The following is a 17,325-nucleotide window of genomic DNA, read 5'->3' as shown; positions in this document are numbered from 1 at the left end:
CCCCCGACACAAAGGCCGTGCTTCGGCCCCGGGCCCTGATTGGCGGGCACCCGGGCCGCTGATTGGATGCTAAAGGGGCCGCGTGATTGGATGAGTACAAAGTGGAATGGACGAATCAGAGTTTAGCAGCCAGCGGCTCTTCTGATTGGACGAAATGGAGCTATGTTTGGATCCTTCCCTTGGTTCCAAAGCTCCACAATAGAAAGTTGATGCAAATGGTTGGCGTTTGGTCCCTGTCAAGGCTTTTACCAAGTCCGCATGGGGGACAGCAGGAGCCACAAACTATTGTAGTTCAGGAGGAGAGGCTACTTTAACGAGTCTTGTAAATATTTTCCACTGTAAAACAGAAAGTGTTTTCTGGATAGTTACTTTTTCCTAACATGTTGATTCAGCATGTAGTGTAAGACAGATTGGAAATCAGGCAACCACACTGTTTTCTTAAGTACAATATTTTATGTCATGTATATACTTTTTTTAAAAATCAAATAGCAGTTCTTTTATTTGGGGGAGTAGAGAGGGGATAAATAATAGATACAAAGAAACAAATGTCAGTTGAGCCATAGAACTAGTGTTTCTCATAGGTTTTTAGGTCGTCACAAAATACTGTGTCATCTCAGTGTTGTTCTTGTTAAGCGTGACATTGCCTGCTGGCCAGCAGAGTCTTTAGAATCATGTAATTGAACTGAATGAGATGACTGCAGCTGGAAAGGGAGAGAGGCTTGCTCTAGTGTTTGCATGTCCGCAAAATATAAATCAAAGATAACAAAACCAAATAGGTGCCCTTTCCATTGAGCGCTTGCTGGCAGGCTTCCAAACACATGCCACCATCGTGTACAAATACTGAGCCCTACCTTTGCCCAAACAAACTTTTTGGAGGAACTGCACTAGTTCAGTTTGCCGGGGAAATCAAATCTGTACAATATTCAAGGAGCTGCCTTAAGTTCAGCACGGTCGGGCAAAGCCCAGAGAGGTGAATGGTCTGATTCTGCTCCATACACTGATTCTAGTTTCACCACATTCTTTTTTAAAGATTTATTCATTTTTTTTTTATTACAGCCAGCTATAGAGAGGAGGAGAGACAGAGAGGAAGATCTTCCGTCCGATGATTCACTCCCCATGTGAGCCGCAACAGGCCGATGCGCGCCGATCCGAAGCCGGGAACCTGGAACCTCTTCCGGGTCTCCCACGCGGGTGCAGTGTCCCAATGCATTGGGCCGTCCTCAACTGCTTTCCCAGGCCACAAGCAGGGAGCTGGATGGGAAGTGGAGTTGCCGGGATTAGAACCGGTGCCCGTATGGGATCCCGGGGCTTTCAAGGCGAGGACTTTAGCCGCTAGGCCACGCCACCGGGCCCACCACCACATTTTTTAAATTGTTACAGTTCATAAGTAGTAGGGCCAGGTGCATATGGCATTCAACTCAGAGAATTACTGCACTCAAATACAAACACATCAGGATTTACGTGATGTGGCTGGCATTATGGCATAGAGAGTAAATCCGCTGCCTGCAGTGCTGGCATCCTATGTGGGCACTGCCAGTTTGAGCCGCAGGTGCTCTGCTTTCTATCTAGCTCCCTGTTGTGGCCTGGGATAGCAGTCAAGGCTGGCCCAAAGCCTTGGGACCCTGCACCCGTGCAGGAGACCCAGAAGAAGCTCTTGGCCTCTAGCTTCAGGTCGGATCAGTCCTAGCTGCTGGAGCCATTTGGGGAATGAAGTGGGAAACAGAAGTGCTGTTTCTGTCTGCCCTGTCTCCTTCTCTTTCTGGCTAACTCTTTCAAGCAAATAACTCTTCAAAGACTTACTTGCCACACAAGGGTCTGTTCTAAGTATCAATGGTTAGAAAACAAACACACAAAAAAAGGAGGTACAATTTAAGAAACCAGCAGAAACATCTTTGACCCGTCATGTGGTTCAGAATTCCTCCCATGACGCCAGCCCTCTGTCTTCCCATGTATGTTGGAGATCTGCAACTCGGGGCCAACTTCCATTTACTTGAGAAGTTCCCCCCTCCCCCCAGTTGCCCACAAAAGCTGGGACCTTGGCTGAAGCCAGGAGTTAGGGACCCCATCCCTGGCCACATCACTGCCGCCCTCAATCTTCACATGCACGATGCAAATTTAATTATCCTCAATTCCGTGGGATCATTGAATCAATTGTAATTCTTTTTTTTTTTTTTTAAAGATTTACTCATTTTATTACAGCCAGATATATACAGAGGAGAGACAGAGAGGAAGATCTTCCGTCCGATGATTCACTCCCCAAGTGAGCCGCAACGGGCCGGTGCGCGCCGATCCGAAGCCGGGAACCAGGAACCTCTTCCGGGTCTCCCACGCGGGTGCAGTGTCCCAAAGCCTTGGACCGTCCTCGACTGCTTTCCCAGGCCACAAGCAGGGAGCTGGATGGGAAGTGGAGCTGCCGGGATTAGAACCGGCGCCCATATGGGATCCCGGGGCTTTGAAGGCGAGGACTTTAGCCGCTAGGCCACGCCGCCGGGCCCGAATCAATTGTAATTCTTGCCTTTAGCAAAAGTAACTCTTTCCTTCCTGTCAGGTTTAGGAGAGAAATCAAGATGGAGGCTCTGTTCTCAGACTCTCTGGCAAGCTCAGCTACAGGGAGCTGTATCCATGGAGGAGGAGGCACACAGGGGGCACTGGGACATAGCTGGGGAAACACTGCTCCAATGGCCTGAAGGCAGAAGGGACTCCTCCACCCTTCGTAGAACCCTCTCCCCCAGCACCGCGGTTTTTTTCTGGAAGATCAAATGCCTGTCACTTCCGTGCCTGCAAAGAGCAGTACAGGCCAGGCATTTTTCTTCCCGTTGTGATAACAGAAATAAAAAGCCTGGTGGGCATGGGGGACAGTGCTGTTGCACAGCCATTCTAGCTGCTGCCTGAGATACCAGCATCCCATATGGGCACCAGTTTGTGTCCCTGGCTGTTCCACTTCCGGTCCAGCTTCCTGTTAATCGCCTAGGAGAAGCAGTGGGAGATGTTCTGAGTGTGTGGGTCCTTGCACTCACTCAGGATACCAGGCTGTTCCTGACTCCTACCAGACCAGCACTGGTCAGGGTGACCAGCTGTGGAGTGAACCACTAGATGGAAGATGTCTGGATGTCCTCCCCACACACCCCCTTTATAAGTAAATAAACAAATAAATATTTTTCCAAAGAAAGAAATTAAAAGTGTTGTGGGAGACAGAGAGGTACACTCATCAATCAAGGTGAACAGGGCTCGTTTGTCCTTACTTGGTGGTCACAGAGCTGTTTTTCTTTCCTTTCCATACAGAGGACAAAAAACAATACAGGAAGTGTGTGTGTGTGTCGGCGGACTGGCCAGTGTCTACGCTGCACACTTCAAATGCCGCATGTCACGCGGTGTGTAGGCAGCCAGCTTAGCTCCTGTTCCCTCGTGGACTGACTTGCTGGGTAGCTTTGTGCAAGTCACTTAACTTCTCTGGGTTTTGGTTTCCTGTTAGAAATTCAGCAACTTCAATGATACTCTCCTCCCGTTCTCCTGGGACACACTTTTTCTGACACCTGTGGGATCCAACGGTGGTTGAGAACACAGGACTGAGGGGCGTATTTCTTCAATTGAATCATGTTTTAGGAAGAATATACCCAAGCACTGGGTGGCCACCATGGCTGGACGAGTGGGTTGGCCTGCTTAGAGAAATACCAGTTCCTCAACTATGTGAGCTGCCAGTTTGGCTTGTAATGTGAGGTGACTCGGGACTGAATGAAAGATGTATCAAACAATTTCCCACTTGCCCCACCCTCCCTGCCCCCAAGGTTATTCGGAATGTATGTTGTTAATGAGCCAAAGGTACAATCTCTCACTTAATAAGATTTACATGGATCTTAAAAAAAAAAAGTAACACACAATGGATTTGTGATACAACCGATTTGGTAAATAAAATAGCAAATAAACAAACAAAAAAAACCAGGAATGTTTGAAAGCTCACAGAATACTTGGCCTTGGTGTAGGGGTAACTGGTTTCTTTCACTTGATCGGAAGTAGGGGGGGGCAGGCAGGAAGACATTTTTCCAAACATTAAGACTTGACAGGCCAGGGGATAGTACCTGGGCTCCAGGTAAGGGCATGGCCAAGGGTCGTGCCTGGACAGAGGCGTGGGAACACAGCAGTTCCATCTGTAGCGGACGAGCCAGGCCTCGGGGAGTCCCGCCGTGAGGGCCTGAGGGTGTCGGGAGACCGGACAGATCCTTAAACCCCACGGGTGAAGGCACTGCAACTGTGGCCAGGTACACAAAGTGTGGAGCCCAGGTAAGGATTACACTGTTGGCAGGGAAATTGTCCCTCTGGAACTGTTTTAGTGACGTAGCTCCTGTCACTCCTAGTTCCTGGGCCACTTCCACTTCAGGCGCTCCAGTTCCAATCAACAGTTCCCCTCTGCGAACCCAAAAATGCACCATTAACAAGGAGGGGGGGATAACGCGACGAGACTATAATTCCCAGAAGCCGTCGCGGACTCCCACCATCCGGGACACAGCTCGCACGCATCTCTGGGCATTGTAGTCCAACGCTTCAGCAGCGGCCCTCTATCGATGGTAAAATTCCCGCCAGACACAGGACCACAATTCCCAGCAAGCCTTGCTGCCGTGCGGGGGGTCTTCACGTTCTCGTGGCGCGGCGCAAGCGCACTGGGCCTTCGGCGCGGACCGCGCAGACTGAATAATAAAAGGGGAGCGGCGAAGAGGCAGGAAGACAGGACCATGTCGAAGGGCCCCGGGCCCGGCGGCTCCGCAGCTTCCTCGGCGCCCCCGGCCGCTACCGCTCAGGTGCTGCAGGCACAGCCCGAGAAACCGCAGCACTACACGTACGTAGAGCCCCCCCCCCGCCGCGCGCGCACGCCTGACGTCAGCGGCCAGCGTGAGTCACGCGCGCAGGGAGAGCGCGAGGCGGCCTCTCCCTTCCCCCCTCCTCCCCCGGCCCGGCCCAGACCGGTTCCAACCTGCTGGGGCCGGTCCCAACTGCCTGCAACTGCCACCAACTTCTGAGTTGGCCGAGGGGCGGGAAACTCGGTCCCAGCCTGTGGATGTGGGGAAGGCGGGAGCCCGGGCTGAGCAGTGCACGCTCGTGAGGCCGGGCCTTTCGAGGCCTGGCTGTTTTCCCAGGCCGTGACGCCTTCGGGACCCGAGCGAGACGGGCTCCCGAGGGCGAGGCAGCCCTCCACCCCCGCCGGGCCGCGCGCGCACGAGGCGCTCCTCGAGGCCTTGCCCCAGTTCACGTCGAAACAGTCGCCTCAGATATAAACACAGCGGGCCCGAGCCAGCTGGAGTTGTCAGACGCCCCGAGGAGGGCGGTGGGGTCCGGGCTTGTCTCCCACCCACAAGCACAGGGGCCCCCGATGGAATCCCGGAGGCCGAGCGTGAGGGCGTAGTGAGGTGGCCGGTGGTTCTCTTTTGGGGGGGCTGCGGGAGGAGGATGGCCCCGAGTCGCTTCCTGCCGGCCGGACCTGGGTGGCCGTTTCCCCCGACGCCCCTGGGCCCTGAGTGGGAGGCTCTCCCGCTTGGGGAGGTTTTGGGGACCTGCAGACCTGAACGGTGACCCCAAGAGCAGTAGCAGACTGGAGGAGCCCGTGCGGGGCGTGGGAGTGTTCGGGTTTGTCTTGTGGCCAAAGGGCTTGAAGCTTCCTGGCTGCAGTTTGTCTCCTTTGCTGGGGGTGGGGGCTCTGGCTTGGCGGGTCCCTCACTACCCTCCTCCTTTTTTTTTCTTTCTGGCTTTTTCCCTGCAACCCCACCTTTGGTTCTGAGTGAGCTGTGCTTACCTCAGTCAACACTGATGAGCCGAATGGTGTGGTCCCAAAGCGGTGTGGTCTCGATGGACAAGTGTCACCTCCTGGGACTTGTTGCTTGAGTGACACCTTTCTCTCAATTGAGTAATGAAAGTTGGGCGTCAGCAGCCTGTGTGTGCTGTCCTTGGGGTTAACTGCCACCTACCTTAGGAAAGCCCTCTGCCCGTTCCGGAATCACCCACAGATGGATCCAGCCAACATCTGTGTGACTGTCGGTACCTGGCTCTTTGTCATCTGTTTAAAATCTTCCTGTGCCTTGTGGATTAAGTATGGAGTTACGAGCTTGGCTGGGGATTGGGACATTGTTGGTGTTCCTCTGTAAGTATGTGTGTTTTCATCTCCCTAACTCGGGAACCGCGACCCGTTAGTTGTCTTGGCGGAGGGCTGGGCGTTCAGCTGCTGTCACTGTCACGATGTGACAGGAGCAGCTGAGTCCTACCTGCAGAGGGGGCCTGCTGCTGGCCCCAGTGTGCGCCCTGTGCTCTGCTGTTTTCAGATGAGCTCAACTGTTGACTCCAGGGATCATGGGACAAGAGCATTTGCTTTGCTGCTTAATGTTCTGGAAACTTTGGAGCTGCCTCTTGGAGCATGAGTTCCCAGGATTTGTTCAGATCTTGATATGGCCTTATTTCTGGGATTGATCCCCACTCTTTCCTGTTAGATCTCCCATCTTTGGGTTCATTGTCCACGGGCTGCAGGTCATTGGGACTGGTGAAGGTCCAGGCCAAACTGCAGTCAGGCCTCCCTCTGCTGCTGCCTTCTTGGGTGCGTTAGCAGGACAGTGGATTGGAAGCAGAGCATCTAGGACTTGGACTGCTTCTGGTGTGGAATGCCAGTGTAGCAGGCAGCACTGCTCCGCAATACCAGCTCACCCTCTGTGTGTATTTTTCTTTTTTTTTTTCTTGTTGGAAAGGCAGATAGAGAGGAGGAGAGACAGAGAGGAAGATGTTTCCATTCCCAAATGGCCACAATGGCTGAAGCTGAACCGATCCGAAGCCAGGAGCCAGGAAACTTTTTGGGATCTCCCACATGAGTGCAGGTTCCCAAGGCTTTGTGCCGTCCTCGACTGCTTTCCCAGGCCACAAGCAGGGAGCTGGATGGGAAGTGGAGCTGCCGGGATTAGAACCAGTGCCCATATGGGATCCTGGGCGTGTTCAAGGAGAGGACCTTAACCATTACGCTATCATGCCGGGCCCCTCCCATTCATTTTTTATAAGGTTTATTTATTTATTTTTACTTGATCTTTTTGTTCTTTATTACTTTATTTTCTGTCATTTATTTATTTGAAAGGCAGAGTTAGGCAGAGACAGAGCTGCCTTCTTCTGGTTCATTCCCCGAAGAGGCACAACAGCCAGAGCCAGGAGCTGCTTCCAGGTGTCCCATGGAGGCAGGGCCCAAGCACTGGACCATCTGCTGCTGCTTCTTTCCCAGGGGCATTAGCAGGGAGCAGCCAGAACCTGAACCATTGTTCATATTGGGATGCTGGCATTGCAGGCAGAGGCTTAACCTTCTGTGCCACCCTGATGTTTGTTTCTGACCTACATTTTTGTGATATTTTTATGCTGATGTTATTTGCAATGTTGTGAAATGCTGTAATCCAGAGAAGCTTGTATTAAAACAGAATCTTAGAAATCATGATGGCAGTCCTGGCAAGCAGTTGAATACAGATTGCTTTCCAAAGGGCTGGCTTCTCTTGTCCTTTTTAAATGTTTTTTTCTTTAATGATTTACTTATTTTTATTGAAGAGACAGATCTATGGAGCATAGGAGGGGCAGAGAGAAAGATCTGCTGTCTACTGGTTCACTCTCCAGGTGGCCTCTACAGCTGGAGCTGAGCCCATCCGAAGCCAAGAGCTCCCTCCGCCTGCAGGTCCCGAGGCTTTGGGCTGGCCTCCGCTGCTTTCCCTGGCTGGGAAGTGGAGCAGCCAGCCAGGATGCAAACCATTGCTCTTTTGGGATCTCGGCTCCTGCAGGGGGAGAATTAACTGTTGTGCTGGGCCTACCCTTTTTTCTTGTAATATAATTAATTCAATTTCTTAGAGTTTGAGTCTTTCTTTTCTTAAACCAAGAGGATTATTCCTAACCTAGTTTGAGGAATAATTATGTTGTTGGTCTTTTTTCTGACCCCTTGAGTAATCTTGTTTAATCTTTTCAGCAATTGTTATCATCAGGTGTTTGTGTTAGACTTAAGGAATCCACCCATTTTAAAGATCAATCATGTTGGAATTTCCTGTATGCAGCTCCAAGTAATTGATTAGCATTCAGCAAAAAAAAAAAAATATATATATATAAATATATATGTAATACCAATACAAGAACCATAATGATAGCCTTTTTAAAATTTTTTTTAAATTTTTATTGGAAAGGTAGATTTGTAGAGAGAAAGTTGACTCCCCAAGTGGCTGCAACAGCTGGAGCTGAGCTGATCTTGAGCCAGGAGCCTCCTCTGGGTCTCACACACAGGTGCGGTGAGAGATTGGCCTGTCCTCTACTGCTTTTCCAGACCACCAGCAGGGATTCGGATTGGAAGTGGGGCAGCTGGGACACAACCAGTGTGTGCAAGGCCATTACACTGGGTCCCACAATGACATCCTTTTGCTGGACAGTTTATCTTTTTTACTTGACAAAGACTAATTGTAATCTGGTTTTGCTTATGACAGGTTAAATTTGTATATTAGAAGGGTTTTGTGTAGACAGTCTTAAAAAGTAGGAAACGTAGCAATTATCTTTTTTGTTTTTGTTTTTTTTGCTTGTTTGTTTTTTAAAGATTTATTTATTTTTTATTACACAGTCAGATATACAGAGAGGAGGAGAGACAGAGATGAAGATCTTCTGTCCGGTGATTCACTCCCCAAGTGAGCACAGCGGCCAGTGCTGTGCTGATCCAAAGCCGGGAACCAGGAACATCTTCCAGGTCTCCCACACAGGTGCACGGTCCCAAATCATTGGGCCGTCCTCTTCTGTTTTCCCAGGCGACAAGCAAGGAGCTGGATGGGAAATGGAGCAGCCGGGACTAGAACCGGTGCCCATATGGGATCCTGGGGCGTTCAAGGCGAGGACTTTGGCCACTAGGCCACAGCACCGGGCCCGTAGCAATTATATCTTAAACTATACAATTTCGAGTTTTTCTTGCCTTTTTAACTTGAGAAAGAGTTCTCTGTGCATTTCTTCTCTAGCTGCTGTAGTGGCTGTCTAGGACTGGCCGAGGTGAAGCCAGCGACACAAAGACAGTCTAGCGCTTGCCTCTGTGGCGGCGGAGGACCTCTTGAGCCCTCGCCTCAGCCTCTGCTCAGCAGGAGAAGCTGGGTGTGGAGCCCACACATTTTGTTATGGGATGTGGGCATCTAACCAGCATCTAGACTGCTGGCCAAATGCAAGCCACAATTCTAGCAATTTTACGATATAATAATTATATGAATTTTTTAAGATAAATATTATTGAAAGTGTGTAGCAGAGGGGCCAGCGTGGTGGTGGTGCATTAGACTAGTCCTCAGACTAGTGCTGGCATCAGCGCTGGGCCCAAGAAATGAATCTTAAAAAAAAAAAAAAATCCTCCCAAACGGGGTGCTGGCTCCTGCAGACGGAGAAGTTGCCGATTGAGCTATTGCTCTAATTCCACAGATGAAAGCTCTTTCCTGGTTTCTTACTCAGCCTTTCACCTTTGAAATAAAAATCCTTTTTAAAAGAGAGAAATGAATTTTTAGTTAAGTTTTTTTTTCCCTCCAACTTTCTGGCAATTAGTTTTTGTTTTGTTTTGTTATGGATTCTTTGTATTTAAAAGGTCGACTAGGGAGCGAGCACTTCCATTTGCTGGTTCAACGCGCAAACACCCACAGCTGGGGCCAGGCTGCAGCTAGAAGCCAAGAACTCCATGGAGGTCCTAGGCATGGGTGGCGAGGACCCAATCCCAGGAATGTCATCTCTGCTGCTCTCCCAGGCATACGAGCAGAAAGCCAGAAGGGACTGGAGTTACAGGATGGAGCTGGCATTGTCACATCGGGTGCACACATCTCCAGCAGCAGTTTAATGTGCTGCACCACAGCGCGTGCCCTGCTAGCTAACTTTTGGCAGGAAGCTGGCAGATAAAAGCCTTAGATCCCAGTCTGCCCAGGAATCAGCTTTGTTTAAGCTGGTCCCCTGGACATCACTGAGTGAATGTAATGTAGCTATAGTCCCATAAGTACCTCATTTGAGGCACTTTTGTGAGCTTACACATTGCATAAATGTCACAAATTTCACTTGATTGCATCTGATTGTGGTTTGAAAAATCCAGGGGATGAACATGTATTTAAGTCATTATTGCAAATTGCAGTAAGATTGTAAATATGTTGTAAGAGCACTACTTGTCGCAAAACAGAAGTCACTGGCAGTGTTACTTAGCAACCTCAGATAGAATGAGTTAAATGACCAATAAACAAACCTGGCTGTTATTTACCTGCATATCAGGTAGACCCAATTCCTTCCAGGCCTTGATTCAAGCCCACAGAGTTCCCGTTGATGAGTGTTAAGTGCCCATGTTAAGGGGAGAGAGACACTTAGCTTAACACCTTGGTATTTGCGATAATATAAGCCAATAACAAACGTTGACATTTTCTTAATGGTTAAGGTTTTGTGTTTTGATTCAGCCATGTTAGTCATGTTAGGCTCTAAAGAAGGCTTCCCCACACTCCATACAGCCACTTTGTCGTCCTGCAAAGCCCTGACCTACGGTGAGGGCAGCTTAGGAGAATCCTCTGGTCTGGTCTGCTTCTCCGCAGAGCGCCCCAGATCGGTACATGCGGACAGCCGTGGATCCTGATGCCCGAAGGTGAGGTCTTCTGCCTGGGCCTTAGTGGTCAGCCTGAGCCACACACCTCAGGCTCTCCTGCCAGACCTTGGCCTCCGCACAGGTGGTGCTTCTCTTTTGATAAGAGTAAGGTTGTATTTAATGACACCTTACTCTAGTAGTCCACTCCACCCAGTGATTATTTTCCCAAACTGGAAAATATTTACTTAGTGAAGTCTTATGTTGTTGTTGTTGTGTGTGTGTTTATGTTTATGTATTTTTATTGGAAAGTCAGATATACAGAGAGGAGGAGAGACAGAGGAAGATCTTCCTTCCAATGATTCACTCCCCAAGCAGCCTCAGTGACTGGAGCTGAGTCGATCTAAAGCCAGGAGCCAGGAGCTTCTTCCAGGTCTCCCACGTGGGTGCAGGGTCCCAAGGCTTTGGGCCATCCTCGACTGCTTTCCCAGGCCACAAGCAGGGTACTAGATGGGAAGCAAGGCTGCCAGGATTAGAACTGGCGCCCATATGGGATCCCAGCGCGTTGAAGGCAAGACTTCAACCACTAGGCTACTACTTGGCGCCTGATTATTTGTTTTGTTTATTTTTATTGGAGAGGCAGATATACAGAGAGGAGGAGTGACAGAGAGGAAGATCTTCCGTCCATTGCTTCACTCCCCAAGTGGCTGCTGGAGCTGAGCCAATCCAAAGCCAGGAACTTTTTCCAGGTCTCCCATGCAGGTGCAGGGTCCTTAGGCTTTGGGCCATCCTCGATTGCTTTTTCCCAGGCCACAAGCAGGGAGCTGGATGGGAAACAGGACCGCCGGGATTAGAACCAGCACCCATATGGGATCCCAGCACATTCAAGGTGAGGACTTAACGCTACTACGCTATTGTGTTGGGCCCAATTGTTTTTTAATCCAGCTGTGCTTGCTATTGCTGGAAGTTTTCCCATTGTCCAGTTAGCATCCTCTGTGTTGAAATGGCAACTGTGGGCAGTTATGGCTCGTGCTAGTAGATTGACTCCCCTTCTGTTAACATCTGATGAATTTGGGGCACACTCGTGTTATGTAAAGAGGGAAGTTCCATGTAAGTTTCGTTGCTGTTCTCAGCCAATGTGTATAACTTATTTTAGCTTAATTGATAGAAATTTTTTGGATTTAGCATCCTTGAGAACAAAATAGCTTTCTGATGTTCTTACCAAGTAGCTACCTCATAGGTTCAGCTCAGGCAATAGTCAGACAAGTGTCTGGGCAACCAGATCTCTCCAGAGTCGGTAAATGAGGAAATAGGTTTAGGGCTTGTTATTGGGGTGATGGGAATGTTCTGGAACTAGGTAGTGGTGATGATTACCCACATAGTGAATACATTAATGTTGAAATGCATGCTTTGCATAGCAAGTTTTCCTATTGTCTGATTCATCTCTCTGGATTTTGACATCTGTGTGTGTAAATCTCCAGTATGGCGGGCTGGGCTCGGGTGCGTGCCTGTGGCAGGCGCAGCAGCAGCCGAGCTTGAGAAAGCCTGTGCTTTGTGGGAAAGCACCTCTGTGCCCTTGTCTCAGCCACCTCACAGCTCAGGCCCTGAGCGTCCATTCTGCATGACTGCCCTGGTGTTGGCGGTGACGTGGCTAAGAGGGGACACAGGCAGCTTGACACTCCTGGTGGTGCGTGTTGCGGTGCTTGACAGCCATTGCGGAGAATGAGCAGATTGGTTCCCCAGTCCCTGGTTCCCCCGGGCTGCCCGGGAGCTGGAAGAAGCCTGCCGTCCTGCTAAGACGCACCCTTCAGACTGCCGCCCGGCCTGCCTGAAGCTTGCTTCAAGCACAGACTGTTGCAGAGGTTAAAAGGGATGTCAGTGGCTATTCAGACAAGTAATCAGCGTTTTTTGTTGTGTCTGTAAAATCCCTCAACTTTCACCCCTTTTTTCTTTGCCTGTGTAGAATTTGACAGCAGTGTTGAGCCGAAGAACGAAAGAAGATGGCAAGGATCTAGCGGCTTAGGCGTCTCACAGCACGCTCTGTGAGGACCTTTCGCTATCGGGCTTAGTTTACTCAGGGCATAAAGGGACACTAAGGCCTGTGACAGTCACCATGTCAGGTCTGAGCTGATGCCAGCCTTTCCTCCTTTTCCTTGTGCTGCTGGAAACACAGCAGAAAATACAGAGAAGATCTGCTGTCTGATGATTCACTCCCCAGTTGGCCGCAATGGCTGGAGTTGATGCAGTCTGAACCCGTAGCCAGGAACCTCTTCCGGGTCTCCCATGCAGGTACAGGGTCCCAAGGCTTTGGGCCGTCCTCGACTGCTTTCCCAGGCCACAAGTAGGGAGCTGGATGGGAAGTGGATCAGCCTGGACTAGAACTGGCTCCCCTGTGGAATTTTGGTGTTTGTTGTTCTTGGACTTCAGCCATTAGGTTACCACGCCGGGCCCTGACTAAATCTTTGAGGAAGTATGTATAGGAAATAAAGCTGTAGCTAGTTGAGTTTATATTAATATAGAGAAACAGATTATGGCATGTATCATTTGAGCCCTTAAGTACTGCAATATAATCAACAGTGACAGTTTTTAGTGTAGTGGAAGATGCTAGTCTTTTTTTTTTTTTTTTTGTAAGATTTATTTATTTTTATTACAAAGTCAGGTATACAGAGGAGAGACAGAGAGGAAGATCTTCCGTCCGATGATTCACTCCCCAAGTGAGCACAGCGGCCAGTTCTGTGCCGATCCGAAGCCAGGAACCAGGAACCTTTTCCGGGTCTCCCACATGGGTGCATGGTTCCAAAGCATTGCGCCGTCCTCGACTGCTTTCCCAGGCCACAAGCAGGGAGCTGGATGGGAAGTGGAGCAGCCGGGATTAGAACCGGTGCCCGTATGGGATCCCGGGGCGCGTTCAGGGCGAGGACTTTAGCCGCTAGGACCGCCGCTGGGCCCCATGCTAGTCTTTTTAGAGATATGACAGCGATCGATCATCCATCTGCTAATGCACTACCCAAATGTGTGCAGCAGGCAGGTTGTAGAGCCAGGCTGAGCGAGGAGCCAGAACTCTGCTTGGATCTCCTTGTGAGTGGAAGGAACAAAAGTGAAGCAGGTCCCGGCGTGGTGGGCTAGTGGCTGAAGTCCTCACGTTAAACACGCCGGGATCTCTTTTGGGTGCCAGTTCTAGTCCCAGCAGCCCCGCTTTCCATCCAGCTCCCTGCTTGTGGCCTGGGAAAGCAGTCATGGACGGCCCAGAGCCTTGGGACCCTGCACCCGCGAGGGAGACCTGGAAGAGTCTTCAGGTTCCTAGCTTTGGATCGGGTCAGCTTTGGCCTTTGCGACCACTTGAGTGAATCAAAGAACAGAAGATTTTCCTCTCTGTCTCTTTTCCTCTTTATTTTATCTGACTTACTAATCAAGTAAATCTTTAAAAAAAGAAAAACGCGGAGCAGCCGGGATTAGAATTGGTTCTAATTCATTAGCCAGTGTCATAAGCAGCAGCTAAGTCCACTGTGCCACAGTGCCACCCCATTTCTGGTGCTGACTCACACCGTATTATGATTATAGTCATGGAATTTCTTGTATTTGAACATTCCATTGGCTTCTTGAATTTTTATGTTTGTTGAAAGGGGGAAATTTCAGTTTTTATAAGACTAGTGGTAATACACGTGGATGTTGGTTATGTTTGAAGGATATTGGAAGATCTGTCAGTTTCCTTTCCAGTTCCTGTGCAGTGCTTCTGAGCACTGAGCCATAGCCGGCAAGGAAAGCAGCTGGTTTCTCGGGAGCAGGGCTTTCTCACAAGCCCTCGTCCTGCAATCCTTGCTTGAGGCCCCCAGCTGAGGCACGTCTCCTTTCCTCTGAACTCTTGGGGTGGTTTAGATCTCTCCTTTTTTGTTTAAGATTTATTTTATTGTTATCGGAAAGTCTTATATGCAGAGAGGAGGAGAGACAGAGAGGAAGATCTTTCGTCCAATGATTCACTCCCCAACTGAGCCGCAACAGCCAGAGCTGAGCCAATCCAAATCCAGGAACCTGGAACCTCTTCGGGTCTCCCACGCTGGTGCAGGATCTCAAAGCATTGGGCCGTCCTCAACTGCTTCCCCAGGCCACAAGCAGGGAGCTGGATGGGAAGTGGGGCTGCCTGGGGTAGAACCGGTGTCCATATGGGATCCCGGTGGTGAAAGGTGAGGACTTTAGCCGCTAGGCTACGGCACCAGCCCAGTTTAAGTCATGTGTTCACTGTGTAGAGCCGGGCCGGAGTTGGAGTGTCTGCAGCCCCCTCGCAGAGCATTTTCTTGGGGGACCAGAGTTCTTCTCTTGCCTCTTGGTTTGTTTGTTTTTAAGATTTAATTGTCTGTTTGGAAGGCAGAATTACACAGTGAGGAATGAAAAGAGAGCCAGTCATTCGGCTGGTTCATTGCTCGGATGACCACAGGGGCTAGGGTTGGGTGAGGAGCCTCGCACTCCATTCAGTTCTCCCAAATGGTTGCAGGAACAAGTGTAAAGGCTACCTTCTGCTGCTTTCCCAAGTGCACCACTAGGGACCTGGGTCAGAAGAGGGTCACTGAAGCCCAAACTACACCTGTATGGGATGCTGGTATTGCAGATGGCAACACAGTGGGCCGAACCTTCTGGGCTGCAACAATGGCACCTTGCCTCTTGTGTCTTGTTTTGTGATTGTTATGGATTTCTTCTTCTTATTATTATTATTATCATTATCATTTTATGATACAGGTCTATAGGCCTTGGGATTTTCCTTACCTGCACCTTAAGTCCCCTCTCCCCACTGAGTGCCCCTATGTTACTACTATGGTATTGTTCTTCATAAACAGGCACATGTCCATCATTGTGTGCATGGACAGTGGTGGAGAGTCCAGCATCCTATTGTCAAGAAATAGTTAACAGTTTCATTGGGAGTCCATCTTTGTCTGGAAGTAGAGATGTGCACTGCACTGCATCCTCACATCTGGACATGATAATCTCCATTACACTTTCACCACACATCCCTCTAAATGAACAGCCACAATACAAAATCAACAAAAGGAAGAAAAATAGAAATTTACAGCGCCATCAAGTTCTCAAGAGGTTTTGATAGTTCAACAGTCCTGAATTGCTGGCAGTCCCGTCACTCTGATCACGATGAAATCTCTCCAGAATCCACTGGCTTCTATGGTCCACCTTAGAGTCTCTGCCCAGATATTCTCTACCAATACTTGGTTGGAGTAGTTGGTCAAGTTGTTCTGTCCTCTGTCTTCTGCCATGGTACCAGAAACCTCATCTGAGGCCATCCCAGACCTAATTCTTGTATGTGCTTGCTAATACGGGGTCCGGCACAGTTTGTCACCCAAATCAGCCTACGCACACAATGTAGTTGTAATTGTTGGGTCAGTTCTATCTCCAGTCCCATGTTTTACATAAACCATACAGTGTTGGTGTCCAGCCTGATCCTACCCACCACATACTTGGCCTTCACACAAACCAGTGGGAGCTGCAGCCTAGTCGAAGTGACCCACAGTAACTACCACCAGGTCCACTGCCTACCCTGGTTCCAGTGCTTGCCAGCACATACAGTTGACTGGTCCCAACTGTCCTATATCCCATTTAGCTCTCATACATGTCAATAGGCATTGAAGCCCAGTTCATCCTAACCAGCTTCACTATCCAGTCCACACTGGTGCCAGCAGGTGCCACCATCTAAGCCATGCCTGCAAGTGACAGAATTTATCCCCCGTGCCAGTATCTGCCAGCTGACTGTGGCAAAACCCAACCCCCCACACCCACTCTGACTTATGCATGTACCATAAGGTACAGTCAGCCCAGCCTGGCTTTTCCCTGATCCAGCTCACATGTAGGCCATCAGATGTAGTGGCCCTGCCCGGCCTACTTTGCCCCCATTCCAGCTCTCATGCTCACCAGTGGGAGTAGTGGCCCAATAGGAGGTCCCTCGCAGGTTGCCTCTTGGGCCATCCTCACCAACCCCCGGGTTTTACATGTGCTGGCTGGGTGCTGCGGCCCAGTCTGACACAGCCTGCCTCACCTCGGCATTTGCCAGTGGGTGCTGTAGTCTGGCTGGACCTGGCCCAACCCAATTCCAGCTCACGCTGATGAGGGCTGCAGCCCAGCCCAGGCCTACCAGTCCACAGTCCCAGCCCTAATGTGGACTGACTGGTAATGCATCCCAACCCATACTACATTCTGTTGCTCAGATTCTCCAGTGAGTGATATGAACTGACCCATCCTGGCCTGCCTCCAAACTACACTAAATGTATGCTGGTGGGTATTGTATTTTGGCTTGTCTGGGCTGCTCCCCGTCTTGGTTCTTGCATTCACCTGCAGGGATTGTGTCCCGACAGAGTTACCGAAACTCCTCAATCAGGTTTATTCCCATCTACAAATCCCTTGTGTGCCAGTGGTTGCTCTGACCTAGCCTGGCAAAGGACCTTATCCATCTTTTTTTTTTTAAGATTTATTTTTTTTTTTAATATATATATATATTTTTTTAAGATTTTTTTATTGTTATTGGAAAGCCGGATATACAGAGAGGAGGAGAGACAGAGAGGAAGATCTTCCATCCGATGTTTCACTCCCCAAGTGAGCCGCAACGGGCCGGTACGCGCCAATCCGATGCCGGGAACCTGGAACCTCTTCCGGGTCTCCCACGCGGGTGCAGGGTCCCAATGCATTGGGCCGTCCTCAACTGCTTTCCCAGGCCACAAGCAGGGAGCTGGATGGGAAGTGGAGCTGCCGGGATTAGAACCGGCGCCCATATGGGATCC

The 17,325-nt window shown here is 49.9% G+C and overlaps 1 protein-coding gene across 5 annotated transcripts in view; it reads left to right on the top strand.

The window, feature by feature from the left end:
* The first annotated feature begins 4,161 nt into the window (after nt 1–4,161).
* Nucleotides 4,162–17,325, top strand: part of UNK (unk zinc finger) — a 29,229-nt gene continuing 16,065 nt past the window's right edge. For 2 of the 5 annotated variants that reach the window (XM_058676702.1, XM_004592902.3), the window contains exon 1: nt 4,162–4,831. In XM_058676702.1, the coding sequence (XP_058532685.1) occupies nt 4,560–4,831 (272 nt within the window). In that variant the 5' untranslated portion in view covers nt 4,162–4,559. Of the gene's footprint in view, nt 4,832–5,911; nt 6,128–17,325 lie in introns of those variants that run through there. The other 3 variants (XM_058676700.1, XM_004592901.2, XM_058676703.1) reach the window with 3 other exon arrangements.

The sequence above is a fragment of the Ochotona princeps genome, chromosome 17, assembly GCF_030435755.1.
Source record: "Ochotona princeps isolate mOchPri1 chromosome 17, mOchPri1.hap1, whole genome shotgun sequence".
Taxonomy (NCBI): domain Eukaryota; kingdom Metazoa; phylum Chordata; class Mammalia; order Lagomorpha; family Ochotonidae; genus Ochotona; species Ochotona princeps.
Note: the sequence above shows the minus strand (reverse complement) of the source record. Positions and strands in the feature narration are given on the sequence as shown.